At 34.4% G+C, this 17,459-nt stretch overlaps 1 protein-coding gene across 2 annotated transcripts in view; it reads right to left on the bottom strand.

Annotated features, from left to right (window-relative positions):
* Positions 1 to 17,459, bottom strand: part of LOC120631101 (protein gustavus) — a 123,576-nt gene that overhangs the window by 78,761 nt on the left and 27,356 nt on the right. The window contains exon 1 of one of the 2 annotated variants that reach the window (XM_039900538.1): positions 12,256 to 12,818. The exons of the other annotated variant lie outside the window; for it this stretch is intronic. Within the exon in view, the coding sequence (XP_039756472.1) occupies positions 12,256 to 12,323 (68 nt within the window). The 5' untranslated portion in view covers positions 12,324 to 12,818. Of the gene's footprint in view, positions 1 to 12,255; positions 12,819 to 17,459 lie in introns of those variants that run through there. 2 annotated transcript variants of the gene reach the window in all.

Raw genomic sequence — 17,459 nt, 5'->3', positions numbered from 1 at the left:
TGCAATTTTCTTAAGGATCTATTATTAAAAAAAAATAGCATGTGTTACTTCGTGACTGTTTGTTTAGCTTTCAATTGGTAAAAAAAATGGGTACAAAAACATCTTTCCTATTCATAATATTCCTTTTCATAATTTAGTTTAGATAGTATAGATAAAGATATGCATAAACCGGGAATGGAACCCTACCACACAAAGCCTACTCACACTGCTGCGCACGGAAGGTCGTCAAGTAAGATGCTATCCGTAGCATTGTATTTTTTGTTGCACACATTATCGCGATCTCTATCGCTTCCACCTGCCGGTGTTTACACTCTTAACTATTCAAGTAGGAAGTTAGAATTCATTTGCGTTGGACCTCCATTTTTAATCTAAATCAGCAGTTGACATATTATACCTAGTCATGTTTACCTATAGTTATACCTATATATGTGACAGCGGTCACGTGGATGCCACCGTGTGTTTGCCGCTTTAATAACAAACACGATAAATTCCATAGCTATAAATAATTCCTTTCAATTTGTTTACATTTTCAAATAGATGCGAGTCTTTTAAAACACAAAATTTATTCAAATAAAGAGTAGGCAATCCTGTGACAAAATATTGCTTTGAATCTCAAGGTGTCAGAAAGTTAATCTTCAGAACAACTGAAGAGGTAGAGGAATATACAAGTAGGCTGGTTTTTACCCCGAAAATCTAACTCAGTGCCAATAGAAAGGGTGTTGGAAGACTATACTTTTTTAGTTCAATGGGCAGTTTAACATATACACGTATATATAAGCGTGACTGGAAAACAACAGGTGCATAGTAGGAGAATGAAGTTTAAAATATTGTATGAGAAGTCTTGGGCGATCGTTAGCCATAAATAACTATATGTAACAAAATAATGCAATAAAATTAGCTGCTAACCTAACATTAAACTGCTGCTGTTCGTAATATTAACGATATTACGAACAGCAGCAGTTTAATGTTATGGAGAATCGTTTATCGACGGATTCGACCATAGATCTGGACACAAGTGCGGCGAAGTGTCCGGACGTGGGCTCCTCAGAGCTGCGCGGCCCTCTGGCACTCGCTACATGTTTACTCGCTCGTACACTGAACTCTGTCTGAGATAAAATGTTGAAGATTCGAGGAAACGGTACCGCGGAGTTACAAACGTAGGTGCGCCGCTACTTTAAAAGGAATGCGTTGTAAACTATTTAAATTTCGAAATCGTATCAAGAAATTAGAACCGATTTATTTTAATGATTGGGATTTTTGAATATTCTATTCGATATTTTGTCGGAAGTTAAAAAGTGATATAACACAACATTTTATAAATAGTTTAAATTAATTATTCGGTAGATTAATTCTTTGATTTCATTATGTTCTAGTATGTCCCATTTTCTTTTGAGAGGACATCGTTATACTATGAGGGTGTTATTTAAATTTCGCTTAATTTGCCATAGTCCGCGAAAAGCAGGAGAATCTGTATGGTGTAATTTTTAATTTCTTCAATCCTTATAATCCACACCAAACAGACCTTCGGCACTGGACCATCCTCAGGAGATGTTGACTTTACAGTGAATGACTTTACAATTATTAACAATTGACTTTACAATTACAACATCTCCTGAGGATGCTCCGGTTTCGGAGCGAAACGTGCGTAGAGGGTACATTGCCGAAGATCTGTTTGGTATGTAGTATAAGGATTGAAAAAATTATAAATTACACCATACAGATTCCCCTGCTTTTCGCGGACTAAAGCAAATTAAGCTTAATAATATATCATGGATTTCCGCAAAGTAACGCCTGCTTCTATCCAATATTAGGATATTACGAATCCAAATATACTCTAATAACAAACATATCATTTGTCAAGGGTGCAGAACTTCATAATGGAAAATCGGAACTATTCAAGGATGCCTTTTTATTCACTTTGTCAAGGATCTCTCTCAGTAACGGCTATATGTATCATGTTCAACTAAGGGTACTTAATGATGTATTATTGCTGTTAACATTTCTATAGCTAATCGTAAAACAAAGACAGGCTTTCAACGGTGCAGTTTTACACTAGAAGTTTTACTTCTGAGTGCAATCAAAACCCGGTACTTCCCAATGACCTACAATCATGCAATTTGGCACGTAGGTAGGTACTTTTGGCATAGGTGTAGCAAAAAAACCCGTTTTGTAAAGTTTCCGTTTTCGATTGAATTATTGCCAGAAATTGGAGCTTTAAATTCATATTTTTTTAAACTTATTAGGTATGTCCTGTGCAAAACAAAATGGATACTATTTTTTTCAAATAGTAGCTTGTATGCTGACATAATTTAAACAAATCTATTAAGTACGTATCCTTTTGAAGTAGAAATCCCATCACAGAAGACGTGTGACGCATTTTTAATCTGCAATGAAATTATGTACTTATAATTTTTCGGCTTAGTAACGCTAATACTGCAATAATTATTCCGCCAATGTCAGGTAAGTAATTATATTGGAGAAAACTGGTTACTTAGCTTAGGTGTTTAAACCTTTTTTTGTTTATTTAGGAACTTAGGTATCAATAACAAAGCATAAATCACCCTAAGCAATTAATTTTAGGGTTTTGTGTGCACCAAAACAGACTAGCACAACGGATACCTAAACTTACAAATTTGTCTCACTTTTATGTCTGATAGAAAAAAAAACAAAAACGGATTCATGTAGCTTAAAGTTCAGCGGAACAAAACTGGTTTTTATTATCAAAAAAAAAAAGTTGGAACATAGAGCGACGGCCTGGTGTAGATAAACTGTACCGTACAAAATAAAGGAATGCTGTAACAAAAGTTTTATAGTTTTACGCTGACCAATTCAGTAATAAATACTCAGTAATAAATTGTCAAACTTTACGGATCTAAGCGTGTTTTTAGTAAGCTAGGTAGCCGTAAAGTCGAAATTGTGTTTTGTCACATTTCAACTGAGAGCACCTTTCAAATGTCAGACCGAGACAAATCACTAAATAATTATTCCAACTTTATTCCATGCTCATTTGTAGGCCCCCATAAGCTGTGACAACTCTAATAGAGTTTTCACTCTACGTATCAGTTGGGTATTGATTCTTCATAATATAACAAGATACAAACATTGAAAATAACAAAATGGTAATACCTATTGAGTACGGAAATTAACTCATTGCCACTGAAAATACCTATTATTTTGACAATAAGCGGCCACTACAATAACGGTGATAATAACATTGTCAAACAACAATTCAACCCAAACCTAAATTACACATTTAACATAATCAATGGTCTTGGAGTAAAGTTGCGTGTTAACATCCACTCACAAAATGCTTTCGTGTTAAATTACAGGACTTCCATGAATTGCCGTATTATGTATAGTTGTATATAAGTTGGTAACTGCTTGGTGCTTGTTTTAACGGCTGTCGGTGGCCTTTGTTCAGCAGGTACAAATGTTAAAAGAATTTTAATTATTTGTTCCGAGTTTACTTAAACCGGGATTACAGAATTACTTCAGACCCGATTTCATCGTTAAAACTAATCGGGATCAAGCACGCTTACCTCAACTTTCGAGTTAAACTGGGTTCAGGAATGCAATCTGAACATATTTATTTATTTATTTATTATTATTATTATTATTTTTTGCACTTAATGTGGCTCTAAGATTGGTTTCCAAAACAACCGGTAAAATTCATCAATAACTTGTCAACAGTCTACTGCTGGACTAAAAGCCCAATGCGAGGGTTTGCCCATAAACACCAAGCTGGTGATCGAATTAAAGTCAAAGTCAAATATTTCTTTATTCAAATAGGCACATAGATGGCACTTTTAATGCGTTGATTATATACAGTGTACATAGCAGTGATTAGTGATGGCGATAACTACAATCGTAAACTTAAAACTAAGCTACGAGGGTACTAAGAAGAAGCCCACAACAAACTTAGCCGGGTGTTCTTTTTGTTATCACCATCTCACATTGTCATTAGAAAATAGTTAAGAAGTAACCTGGTTAGAGCAATTGTTAACACCCAAGCTTTTTTATAGTTTACGTAATCGTTTATACTATATTAGGACTTTTCTAAAAGCTTTCGCTTAATACAAACTTTGAACTTTTTTAGTGACATCACCAAGATATCAACCGGTAATTTATTGCAAAATTGTATACAATTTCCTTTAAATGAATTGCATTAGATGGTATTAATAGCACAGATAACCCTGGGAGCCATGATATCAAAAACTTATAACCTCCCGTCGTTTTTGTGTCGGGGGTTAATAATCGTAAGACAAAATTCAGAAATTATTAATTTAAAAAATAGCCTTTCCCGGGCATCGAACTCCTGTAAGACAGTGCTCCCGAATGCGCCAGGGAAGTCGACGAAAATTTAGAGAAGAGTATTAGAGAAAATTAATCTCGGTTGTTCATTGTATTTAATTGTTAATAGTCAATATCTGCTTTAAGTGGCTGTATTGTTAGAAAATATCGCGTCTTTGTCTGGCTTCAAACGATGTTGGTTGATGCCAGACAGCTCCTCTGGGAATTTTAGCAGACTACAATGGAGATGACTGTTGAAAGATAAGTTTTCGTTACATTCGCTTGATTTTACATTATCTTTTATCTTCTTCTATAACTATAAAACGCGTTATCCTGACAGACTGATAGGCAACCTTTAGCCCAAACGACTGAACGTCGAAATTTAAAATTAAGTTCTTATTTTCTTTTAGGTGGCATTAGAAAGGATTAATGTTTTCATCCTTCCTAATGCCACCTAAAAGAAAATTAAAACGAAAACCCATAATACACAACAGGGCACGGGTTTCCTCCCATAATGAGAAAGGGTTTTTTTTTTTATATGTTAAATTATATTTTGTATATGTTAATGTTGTGGTATACAAATAAAGAGTTTAATAATAAATTTTATAAAGTTGCTGGCATGCGATGGTCTTCCATTATATTACTTGATTAAAAGTTTAAAAAATAAAGTATTTTTTTGTAGAATAAGTAGCCAAAGGGAAAATTAAATACAGTTAGATCGGAGTACGTGAAGCGTGTTAAACAGTTTGCCACGCTTACGCTTTGTAGACGACTACATCAAAGGAGGAAAACCGTTTTGTAGTCAGACAGACGTATTATGGCGAGATGTGAGCTTATCGTTACTCCTTTCTTTCCTTCCGTCACGCTCTATCAACTTGTTTTTTGGCATAGAGTTAGTTAAAACGACGAAGAGTACCTTATGTAGTATACTTCCATCCCGGGATATGTAAAAAAACCAAAGTAAAAAAGGTAATAAATGCGGACGCAGGCAGATGGTAGAGGGCAATAGTTTGTTTTTTTTATATATTTTACTAAAGCATTTTATTAACCAACATTAAATGAATTTACATGCATACTTAATTTATATATGTTAAGTGTAAAATAAAATAAACGAGGTCCTTTGAACAATGGACGGAAACCATTCGTGCCTAGTTACAACTAACTTATATTATACAGAAACTTCCTTATATTTAATTCTATTACCATTCGAATGCAAGATATAAAATATTCACGTAAGCTGTTTTTTGAAACTTTAATAGCAAAGTCAATATGGCTGAGGTGCCATCTCTAGTGAAATGGCATACATACCATAGGTAATAACACCTTCTTTGGAAAAAATATCGCGGCACTTTAGTGCCTATGTAGCCCGATCGTCCATTAGCATGATTGAAAGCACTGATCTCGGGATTTTTTTCGATAGATTTATGATGGCCTATGTACAAAACACTATGTGCTATCTGTAACCTACGCAAGGAAAACTTAAAGGCATAGATATAGCTCCATAATATATACTTTCATTACGGATTGTCTTGAGGAGATCGCTTAAGGCGATAAGACCCTATGTGCATTTTTAATTATGTTCTTTTACTGTTTCCAATATTTATAAACTTTATCCCTTAATTGTTTGCAATAAATAATTTATCTATCTAATTAACAACACTGGTCTGTTAAAAAAAACATTTTTTTGATAGCCCAGTGCTTTATTTATAAATTTTATAAAGAGCGGGCGATGCGACCTTGTTCGTTCGGTATGTCGTAGTATGAAAGTTTGTGTAGGAATAATTTTCTTCAGTATAATTGTCAACAAAAAAATTGCCTTCATCTAAACATTCGACCGAACCAACAACTTGTGTACTACGAAGTTAGTGGATACTGTAACCCCTTGGGGCCTGAGAGTAAACCGAATTGGATCTATCTCTCGAAAGATAAGTTTGTGATACATGAAATGTTATTATATATACTAGCTCTTGTCTTTTATATTTTATATCTTAATATATATAAATCTCCTGTCACGATGTTTGTCCGCGATGGACTCCTAAACTACTTAACCGATTTTGAATTAAATGGGCACACCGTGAGCAGTCTGGTCCAACTTAAGAGATAGGATAGCTTAGATCTTTAATTATAGTCGCAATTTTATTTTATTGCAAATTATTTGTCTATAATTAATTGACAGTCACATGTTATATATATATGTATATATATACTACTATAATCATTTAAGGCTTAGCGATACTGAATACTTTAAAAACAAAATCAAACGCAGACGAAGTCGCGGGCAACAGCTAGTATATTATATATACTTCTCTATAATCCACCGGTATCGTTTATTTTACCAGGTTTTTTAAGTTTCCAGGATGCAATCTACAACTATGCGCAATTTCACTAAGGTCTGCTGGGAACTCGTGATATGTAATAAAGGTCTTAGTCCGGAATTAAAATAATCCTATGTACGCTTACTTTGGGACTAGATGGCGATGTGTGTATTGTCATAGTATATTTATTTATTTATTTATTTATGTCCATGTCCAGGATACTATGTAACTGCCAAATTCAGATAACGAACATACAGTCCTTTTTTCATTCATAATAACAATAGCCGCTGCGTGCATAGAGGGTATGCACAGGGTATGCAGATGATATAAAGTGCAGAAAATCTCCAGTACGAGTTATAAATACTTAACGGTAGGCTTTTTATAACTCTTGCATTGCCTATCCTAAAGTTTTTTATAGCTCGTACTGGAGTTTTTTTTCATTTTATATTATCTACCCGCTTAGTGCATACCCCTGTATGCATGCCCCTGATTGGTAGTTATGAATATTACCGGCCCCTCAAATCATCAGCTATAGGTTGATTAGGTCTTGATACATATGTTTTAAGATAGGGCATCAAGGGCGCTTTTTTTTTTTGTAATGCAATTACTCGTATTATTTTAAGATTATTTAGATACAAATAAAATGAAAGGTACGAGTAGGTACATAATGATAAAGTTTTATATTGAAAATTTAAAAGTCTTTATTAATTACGTCCATTTTAAACTAACAATTTCTTAGACATCAGGATATTCAACCAAGTATCGCTTCCACTACAGGCTCGGGTCTCTAAGAATGCCAAGGGATTTATTCCGTAGTACACCACGCCGCCGACTCAATCGGATTTGTAGACATCGCGCGCCTTTGAGAACGTTATATAGTGTCTTAGGTATGCAGGTTTCCACCCTACGTTTTCCCTACCGTTACCGCAAGTGATAAAAGCGCACATAGGTAAGTCGGAAAGGTTAGAGTTGCGTGCCGGAGATCATACTCTGCCCTTCGAAAGGGTGGCCAAAGCTCTCTGCTCTACCCAATAAGCCTTAAAAACTTCTAAACATGAATACAAAAATACGTACAGATAATAGCTTAGAATTAATTTTAAAGTTAACAAACTCCAAATCGATTAATGAACTATACAATGAAACCAGTGGGCCGTTAGGAAATCTTATAAAAGGGTACACTCTAAAAAAAAATTGGTTATTCCTAACAAGATAGTAATTGTTGTGATCAAGCATCTTGATTCCATACGAGCCTAACAAGAACATAGATACATCAAATAAGATGATAATGATTGTTTATCATAATTCAATGGACTGGGCAACTGTATTGCTCCTATTATTGTTACTTAACTAAGGCATATTCTTAACTAATTCAATTTACGTACTTGTTTAAGCTAAATAATTAAAAATGATCTAATCATACAAAGAAGTAAATAATAATAGAAACAACGTATTTATTTGTTAGAATCAATGAACATACCTACATTGTTAGCTCAATCTATAATGAACTTGCTGCTATAACTAATCAGCTTTTGTTGTTATGTTTATTATCATAATTGTTATAATTTATATAACGTCAACTAAGAGAAAATCTCTCTTAGTTGGCTTTCTTTTTTTAGAGTGTAGAGGAGCGTTTAATTTCTGGAAGAATTACGAACATCTCGGATTCCGCAGCAGCCGTGAGGCGTCCAAACGTCGTGGGTGGTGCGGCTCGTTGAATATAAACGTCCGGTAATATTGCTCGACTGCTTGAGTTTGAATGCCATGACTTCATCGTTCGTCGATTCAGTAGCACTCTTTTGGGAAGTCTAATAATCCTGACCATAGCTACAACTATTGTACGATTCATATTCATGGCATGTTTGTATTGTCGTTTTAATTATTGTTTACTAGCTGTTGCCCGCGACTTTCCGCGGAAACTGTTTTTAAGGGGAATTTTCGAAGGTTAATATGGTAAGGTTTTATGTTTTCTTAGCGCTCGCCAAATAAAAAAAAATACAAGCATAATTTTGCTACTTTCGTATATTTTTCATTGATTTAAAAGTATTCTTTGTCCGGCTCCAGGATGCAAATTATCGCTGTACTTAATTCCATTAAGATTGGTTTAGCTGTTGAGCCAAACATAAGTAACATATATTGCAAAATAAATGTTATTTTGAATCCCGCAGGAACGCTTTACATCCCGGCAAAAGTTATCCTATGTCTATTTCCGTGATGCAAGCTATCTTTGTATAAGATTTCATTATGATCAACCTGCAGCGGTTAAGCCGATCATAGGTAACAAACAGACAAACAAAAAGGCACACTTAATATTAGTCCATACTTTAATTATGTTAGTGTGCCTGCCTGTACCACCTTGATTTGGGATAGTGAATAGACATCTCAGTAATAAGAAGTGCGGATGTTGAATCAGCGGCGTTAATTATAGAATTGTCTACATCTGGCATTAGTGACTCCTGCTTATAGGTCCTATATCAAATATTGCTTAAAAAAAATTATCATGATGGTTATAAAAAACTTTTTCTTCCCATCGCGTTATTTGGGGTCGGGTTTCCTAATTTTTTGTGCCAAGTTATCCTATCTTGACGCAATAAAAAATAAAAATATCCGACCTTAAGTTCAAATTCAAATGTTTTATTCGTGTAAACCTTATCACAGGCACTTATGAAGCATTCGTACATTTTTAACATGTTAACACTAATGTTAGGTCATGGTGATAACTGCTCCAAAGGCGCCTTGGTCTAAGGAGAGCCCACAACAAACTTCGTAAGTTTTCTTTCTGTTATCACCATCTCACATTTCATCAAATTTTTTTTCGTTTTTCACTTGAGTAGAAGCGTACGCTGATACATAATATTTTTTTATTCCTCTAGGTTAACCTTTAAACTGTAGGTAATTGTTATTAATTAATAATACGTAAAAGATTGTTTGTTTATTAAATTGCTTTAACTGGCTCTTAATGATGACTATTAGTAGTTGTTTAAAACAATAAATATAAAGTTTTAACAATTTCACATGTGACACTACTAGTGACCCTATAGTTTTAAACCTCCGAGGGTTAACCTATTAGGGGGATGGCAGTTATATTGAACCTATACCCGCTAATCGGTTTCTACGCGGCATCGTATTGGAACGCTACATCGCTTGGCGGCACGTTTTTGTCGGAAGGCTGGTAAGAAGCCACGAGTTAAGCCTCCCTCCCTCTCTCCAGAGAATAATTAGAAACTATTACCCCGAGAGAAGACCCATGCCCTATAGAGGGCTGGTAATGGGTTGATGATGAGAACAAATTCCTAAATTGTCCTTGCCGCGAATTGAACCTCGGAGTTACCACTTTTTAGATCACAGCGCAAACCACTGTGCTGGGGAGGTCGACTAAAGTGTTCAGCTCCGGAAATACAGTTACAAAATGATTAAATTTTAAAGACTAAACCTTAGTAAGATCATTAGTTTTACATAATGCAACTTTAAATCAATTTTTTTGCCGTCCCATTGTATTTAAACAAATCCGTTCAAAGCGTGTCACGTATGATGTCATAGTCTACAAGCCGACAAGCATACCTAAGGAGTATGATTTATTTACAGTAAATCGGTTACCGCACAATTTATTATTGTTTTGGTTAGTCAACATTTTATGTATAATAAACGATAATAGCAGGAACCGTGGATTGGTAATTATATCATACTTCAACCGCAAAGTGTCCAATAAATTAAATTGTTTTAATTAGCAATTATTCAGTCTTCAAAAGTGAATTGTTTACTTTGAATTGGCACATTAAATAAAATAGTACAGTCGGAGTCCTTATTCAATGATAATAATCTCGTACTTTTAAAAATTGTTAGTTAGTTTTGTGTATGACATATGATTTGATAAATATAATTAAAATTCGCCTGTTGACTTCTCCTTTACCACGCAACGGATTTCCATGCAATTTTCACCATCGTTTGAATCGTTTCTTTTATTTTTTTTAAATTTAAACCCATGCGAAGCCGGAACGGGTGGCTAGTATTGTATACACACATTAGACAAATGAAGAAGCTATTAAGTGAGCGATAAGAAACTGGTTTATCTATTAAGGTCTTTGACATTTCGTACGTAAATAACGAAATATTCAAGAAGTAGGTTATAGACATGAATATATCTTCTTTTTTTTCGCCTGGAAAAAACGCTTTCCACCAGGTGAGATTGCGAAATCTTGTCCCAGAAGTATATGTAGGCATCTCCAACTGACATCAGATTAAACGCAATGATCGGATTAAAAATAATTTTGGCTTTGTTATAAGGTTACGATGAAAATAGTTGTACGTACGTAAATATCCAAACACGTATTCGAATAAGGAAGTCAAAACATTACAACTGGTCCAAATTCATATTTACCTACTGCTTCTTGACGTCAGATAGTTAGATTATGTGTATTTACGTCAATTAGTTACGCTAATGTGGAATGTACTGAGATAAAAACTTAATTAAGAAGCGTTTAGTAAGTCACTACTGTTATTAACATAATTGCCAGATTCAAACGTGTACACTGTGTGTACCTTACACTTTTGGATGAAGGTGCTGTCCACGGAAAGATTTTAAGCAAGATACTTGTAAACCTTTTTCATAGACTTTGTTAGGGAGACATCATAAAGTAACGGGCAGGAAAATAATCATAACCATCAGTGGGCCAAGAATAGATAGTGAGTTCTTTACGTTATGGTTAATAATGTAGTAAAGCCATTTTTATTTATCATAACATATATAAATTATAAATTCGCATCGATTTTTGAGTTCAAATAAATAGTTAACATTCGGTAGGTATGTCTTTATTTAGTTGTGACTGACTATTGTCCTACATTCACACAGTATATACATTATTATTTTATTTTAAGGAAATGTGAAAAATGTGTCATAGAAAGTACCATGTCCTTTTTCACATTTCTTATTTTTCCTTGTATTATTAAGACAATTTAGTAATTTGTTCTCATTCGTAATTGCGCTATTTCTTACTGTTATTATTATTTTATTTTATTGTTCGTAGTTTGTGAACGAAACCCCCCTTAAACCGGGTGAAGGAGGCTTCAGAGCTTTCAGGGATCTTCGTTGCGAGGCTTTCTTTACGCGGTCTGTCCTTGCTACCTCACAGATGTTCTGCCTATCGTTATAATATTAACAGCTGGTTAATAATATAACAATGTTAACATAAACCCACGCACACGCAGACAGACACACGTTTAAGGGGCACACTTTACTTACTACTTTTATTAGATGTTAACTTAAAAATGTATAAGTAAACTAGAGCCATATAATAATAATGTCCAAATTTAATATATTTGCTTATGTTTAATCCGGGGGAGTGCGCTGGTTATCCTAGGATAATCAGTTCGTCAACTTTTAATATGTTCAATTTTGTTGAAAGAAATAAACGATATTAGATAGAATCAGGCGTTACTTTGCGGAATTCCATGATCTACATTGAACATTCATGGAGCCTCCTAAAGAGATTTTTAAACCTTAACAATTATTAATTTTGGTTTTGAGTATAAAGATTGAAGGAATTAATTTTATTATTTTCAATTTAAATTATGCTTGTTGTTCATTGTTTTAACGATATTATTGTTCAAACTTTGTTGGTGATTATGTTGGTAAAGTATAATGTGATATGTTTACCTAGTTAGGTCAAGAGCAGCTGGCATTCCAGCCGGGACAAACAACCAAGGCTGCAGCGGCGTACACATCCGCTGCGGTGGGTTTCCTCACGCAACCATGCACCGGTTCCACGTATCCCCCAGTCCAACTTCAAGCCACAATCACATTCACTATACGCACTCCGCGACAATGTCAACGCAGTGTCATGGTTAGGAGGATGGCTAATTGACCTGGTTACATATAACGGCGACTCAAAACTGTATTACTCCCGAGTTATATTTTAAAATGTACGGATCCGAAACAGTAATACGAGAAAGTAGAGTAGTAATAAAAATAATAAAGCAATAAGAATCGAGAGCGTCCCGATTGTTCAACTAAGTTCAGGGGGAGTCCATAATTAGAGGGAGCGACTGGCTGAATGAAAAGAATAAGGGTTGTTATAGCGGCGTAGGGTCGATAAACTTTTTGACGGAGGGCCGAAAAAATCGAGTCCGTAGCCGTAGTTATTCGTGGGTCGGATGGGCTATGAGGGGTAGGTTCGCGAGAGACGAACAGCTCGTGACGGTGCGAAGCGCTCGGTTCGTGCGTCGCTCCGATTTGAACTGACGTCGGCGGTCGGGAGCGTTTCGCGGTCCAGTAGCGCGCATGCCGTTCCGCCCGCCCCCGCGCTCTTCGCCATACCGCCTTGTGATAACGCTTCCCGATGCTTCTTCTGCGTCGAGACGGAATCCCATCTCGCTTAACTTATTAAGACGTAAAACTTAAGGCACTGGCCTTCAAAAGCGTGTAATTGAACCTATTGATATGAAGAGTAATTTGGTATTTGTGAATCTTTTTTATAATCTATGCTAAGATAAAAAAATGGGAGAGTAGGGATGTATGTATTTTTGTTACTCAAGAGATCGACTGAAAATATCTGGATGGTTTAGCAGAGATAGATGTTAATCTGGAAAAGCCACTGGTTACATATTAACCCGGAAAAATACTTAAGACTAAATTTTGTTTTTCACACATCTAGATTTCTTTGCATACAGAGAAAAAAAAATTTAAAATTTTTTTTTTCTTTTAGTTTAGGGGTCAGAGAATAACATTATCAAATACATCAAAATTTATACGCGAACGAAATTGTGGACAACAACTATTATTATAATAAATATATTATTTTTCAGTTGTAACTATGCAAATTATTTATCTTGATCATAAGGGAGTTAAATTAATTTACCACAAAACAAAGATAAATAACTTGGTTTGAATGTTTTTTTTTAATATTCTAGGTACCTATTTAATTTACAATAAATATTAAGTACTGCCCCCACTACTTCTACACTACTACAGTAGGGAGCGAACGCTCTAGTTTATTGGCACACAAGCTTTAACCGCTACTGCGCTTATTAAATAATTAGATACGTCTGTCCTAGCTGATTTGTATTTATTTAAAATCTGTGAGTACATTAAAATGTTACATCATAAATAAATTTTGTGGAAGTAATAATTGATCGGTATCGACTATAAATAAGAAGGTTAGTAGGTAATTAAAGTTTAGTTTCAGCTAATGTTGCGTTATTAGCTAAGCTTAACCGTAAGTCGTAACGCTGACATAATAATCAAATAAAAGAAGTAAATCTGTCATAATAATGGAGAATGAATGAATGAATACACTTTTATTGTACACCAAAGAAAAAAAAGTAGTTAGAAAGATAAACACATATCAAGAGAGTACAATTTGGTGGCCTTATCGCTACATAGCGATTTCTTCCAGGCAACCAATAGCGTAAAAGGAAAAAACATAGAAACGAGGTAGGTGGTGCAATAAATAAGATTTAAAAATTATGCAAATATATAAATAAATGGTTTGCAATTATAATATGCGAAGGGCGAAGAACTCTAAAGTAACTTTAATACGCGAATTCAAAGTGACAAATTGAAACCTGTGTATAATTCGGACGCCGTAATTAAATCTTCGCTCACACCAGTGTGTTATACTAGTTGGGGCTTCTCAATAAATACCTAACCATTCATTGACCAAAATTGCCAGAAATGTAAACAATAAAATTTAAAAAAGGAAATAAAACGAAGCACGAACAGACCATTTAAAATAATTAATGATAAGATAAGACGTTGCGTTATTGCTGTCAAAGGGTCACCCTCCTCAGTTCAGTGTTGCAGAATCGATATACTAGCTGATGCCCGCGACTTTTTCTTTTTCCGCGTATTTATTACGTTTCGTAGCGTTCAAAACTTCTTAATCCCATGAGATTGACTATCCAGAATGTAACTAAACTACGTCATAATATGACAAACATAAGATAATTTCAACAGTAAATACATAAGATGGTAAGATGGCCTCAAGCGAATAGAAATAGATACTACAGCTAAATGCAAATTTTTGTGTCTCTAACGTCAAAAACAATGGACTTTCATACAAACTTCCTACTTTTAATTTTCCTCCCATAGAAATAAAATTTGCCTATAAACACTACCTACTTGCTAAATTTTAGCTTCATTTTAGGTCCAGTGGTTTTGAAATTTTATATTTAATCTTATATTTTGACGGCCGATTGGCGCAGTGGGAAGCGACCTTGCTTTCTGAGTCCAAGGCCTTGGGTTCGATTCCCACAACTGGAGAATGTTTGAGTGATGAATATTAGTGTTTTTCAGCGTTTGGGTGTTTATCTGTATATTATAAGTATTTATGTATATTATTCATAAAAAATATTCATCAGTAATCTTAGTACCCATACGCTACGCTTACTTTGGGGCTAGATGGCGATGTGTGTATTTTCGTAGTATATTTATTTATTTATTATTTAATGATTCAGATATTGACTTTTCGCTTTTGTTAATAAAAAAATAAGAGATTTTCAACATGATATTATATACCTAGATAGATAGATATTGTTATAGATACATAAGGTGGGACTAAATACCATCTCGACGTAAAATTTTACCGCTACTTGAGCTCCTCAAACGATTTGACACTAGGTTCTTGACGGAACGTTAACATTCTTAATGGAAGTAGGACTTCCCATTATATAAATCGGTTTCCAGCGTATTACGAAGTTGTTATTATTGACTAATTTGCCATAGTGCTCAAAATAAATTTTGCAAGGCAATATTAAACAAACCATACTCTGAGTAAAACTGGAAGAATAATAAATTTAAGCTTCTCGAGTAATTACTGAGTAAAAGATATAATATTTTGAAGGACTACTGAAATAGAGTCACAATTTCCAACTATTAAATATCAATAATAATAATATAAATCATAAGATAAACCTTAAGATCCGATATATAGAATAGCACAGATTATGAAAATGCTTAGGGAATTATTTTTTGAATTTTATTGATCGCTGTTGCTCCCGATTCCGTGTGTTCGCTTTTTTCCGTTTTTATCGAATTTACTATGCAAAATTACTGTAAGACCGGTTCAGTTGTCAAACCGGGCGTAAAAAAGGTTTTTTTTAATCCCGCGAGAACGGTTCCCTGTGGTCATTCTATATCCACATCTAGGATTCAAGCTATATACATTCCAAATTGTATCAATATCGGTGCAGTGGTCGATCTGAACATAGGTAGCAAACCAAGAAACACACACGTATTTATAATATAAAGTATGGATAATATATATTAGTTTATAGTTTTAGCTTTAATTTTCAGTATTTTTATCGCCTGACAAAAATGAAAAAAACAAACAACGTGTAACAGAATTATTAAATAATATTAAAGGATGCATAAGTATATTTCATAAGGGTACATCCTGTAAAAATAATTAATATTATCAAAAGAAGCATATTTTTTTTCCATACTAACTAATTCAAAACATCCCAAGTGTTTATTTACGACAACCCTATTGAAGTTCAAAGACCGACACGCGCAAAGAAACTACGCTACCCGACGCGTGCCTAATAAAGTGTCAGGAGTAAAGAATTTTGCATGTGATGTAGGGCTGTATCTGATAAAACTATGGCAGTGATTCCTTCTGTAAAAACTATGGCAGTGATTTAATCAAAACTATTAGGTTTTCGGTGTCACAGATAAGTCTCAAAGACAGTACATAATGGGCCTTTAAAGCTTATGAATTATTATTTCGGTTTTCATTGACAGGTTGCATATGAATTATATGTTTAGTACAATGCGACTAAGGTAATATAACGGACTACGCGCAGCATCGTGCCAATACTACCATCTACTGCAACCCGTCTGCTCAGATTGGTGATTATCTCCCGTCGGGACTTGGGAGAGGCCTTTAGTTCAGCCGTTGAAGCGCTTCAACAACAACAATAGGCTATTGATGATATTGATGAAGCGCTTTTGATAAGTCTATTTAAATCCCGAAGTATTTAATTTAACGTTAATAACTATATGCCATAACAAAGATTCAATTGAAGTAAAAGGTTTTCAGCTCGGTGGTTATGCATATTCGAATTCCACTAAGGCGACAGAGAAATCGCAACCCCTGGCACGTACATACGGCATTGCCCATAAACCATCCTTATATCGGACGTCGCGTCACTGAACCGTACTATCCATAGAAATTGAGAGATTCAGAAAACCGACAAGAGGAAAATAACTTCCATAGCCAGTGATACTTTACGATCACGACCCAGTTATGTCTGATAATATTTTGTAGCCAATATAGTTATGTGATAACAATGAATAAATAATACTGCAAGTATTATCTGAACTTATGATATTTTGCTGTACGTATGACACTACAATTTAACGTTGATGCTATTTAGTATACCTAAAGCGTTTTGTTTTTTTAATCGACTGAAAAAAGCAGGTTCAAAATTAGGTTGTATTTATTTTCTGCCTGTTTCCTTAGAACATCTTTCATGATTTTTGAAAGGATATAATTTTAAAATCATCCCACAGAAAAGTGACCAAATTCCGTTCAGCAGTTTTATTTTTATAAAATCATTATGATTTAAAAACTAAAAACGTAGAACTTAATGTGATAGGAACATTAAAATGTACATACGAAATAGCGCGTGTGTTTTCCTATACCTGACTAGATAGCAATATTTAAACTAAAGTCGGTTTTATATATTTTGAAAATCCAATTATTTTTCTTTAATTTCTAGTTTCTACATAGTTGTTTCTTTAATTTATACCATGATTGTTATTATTATCATCATCATCATATAAACGCATTGCTAGCCCAATCCAGGATACGTTTATATTTAAAACATTATGGAAAACTCTCGGTAATTGCAAGTTCCCTC

Source organism: Pararge aegeria, chromosome 17 (genome assembly GCF_905163445.1).
Source record: "Pararge aegeria chromosome 17, ilParAegt1.1, whole genome shotgun sequence".
Classification (NCBI taxonomy): Eukaryota; Metazoa; Arthropoda; class Insecta; order Lepidoptera; family Nymphalidae; genus Pararge; species Pararge aegeria.
Note: the sequence above shows the minus strand (reverse complement) of the source record. Positions and strands in the feature narration are given on the sequence as shown.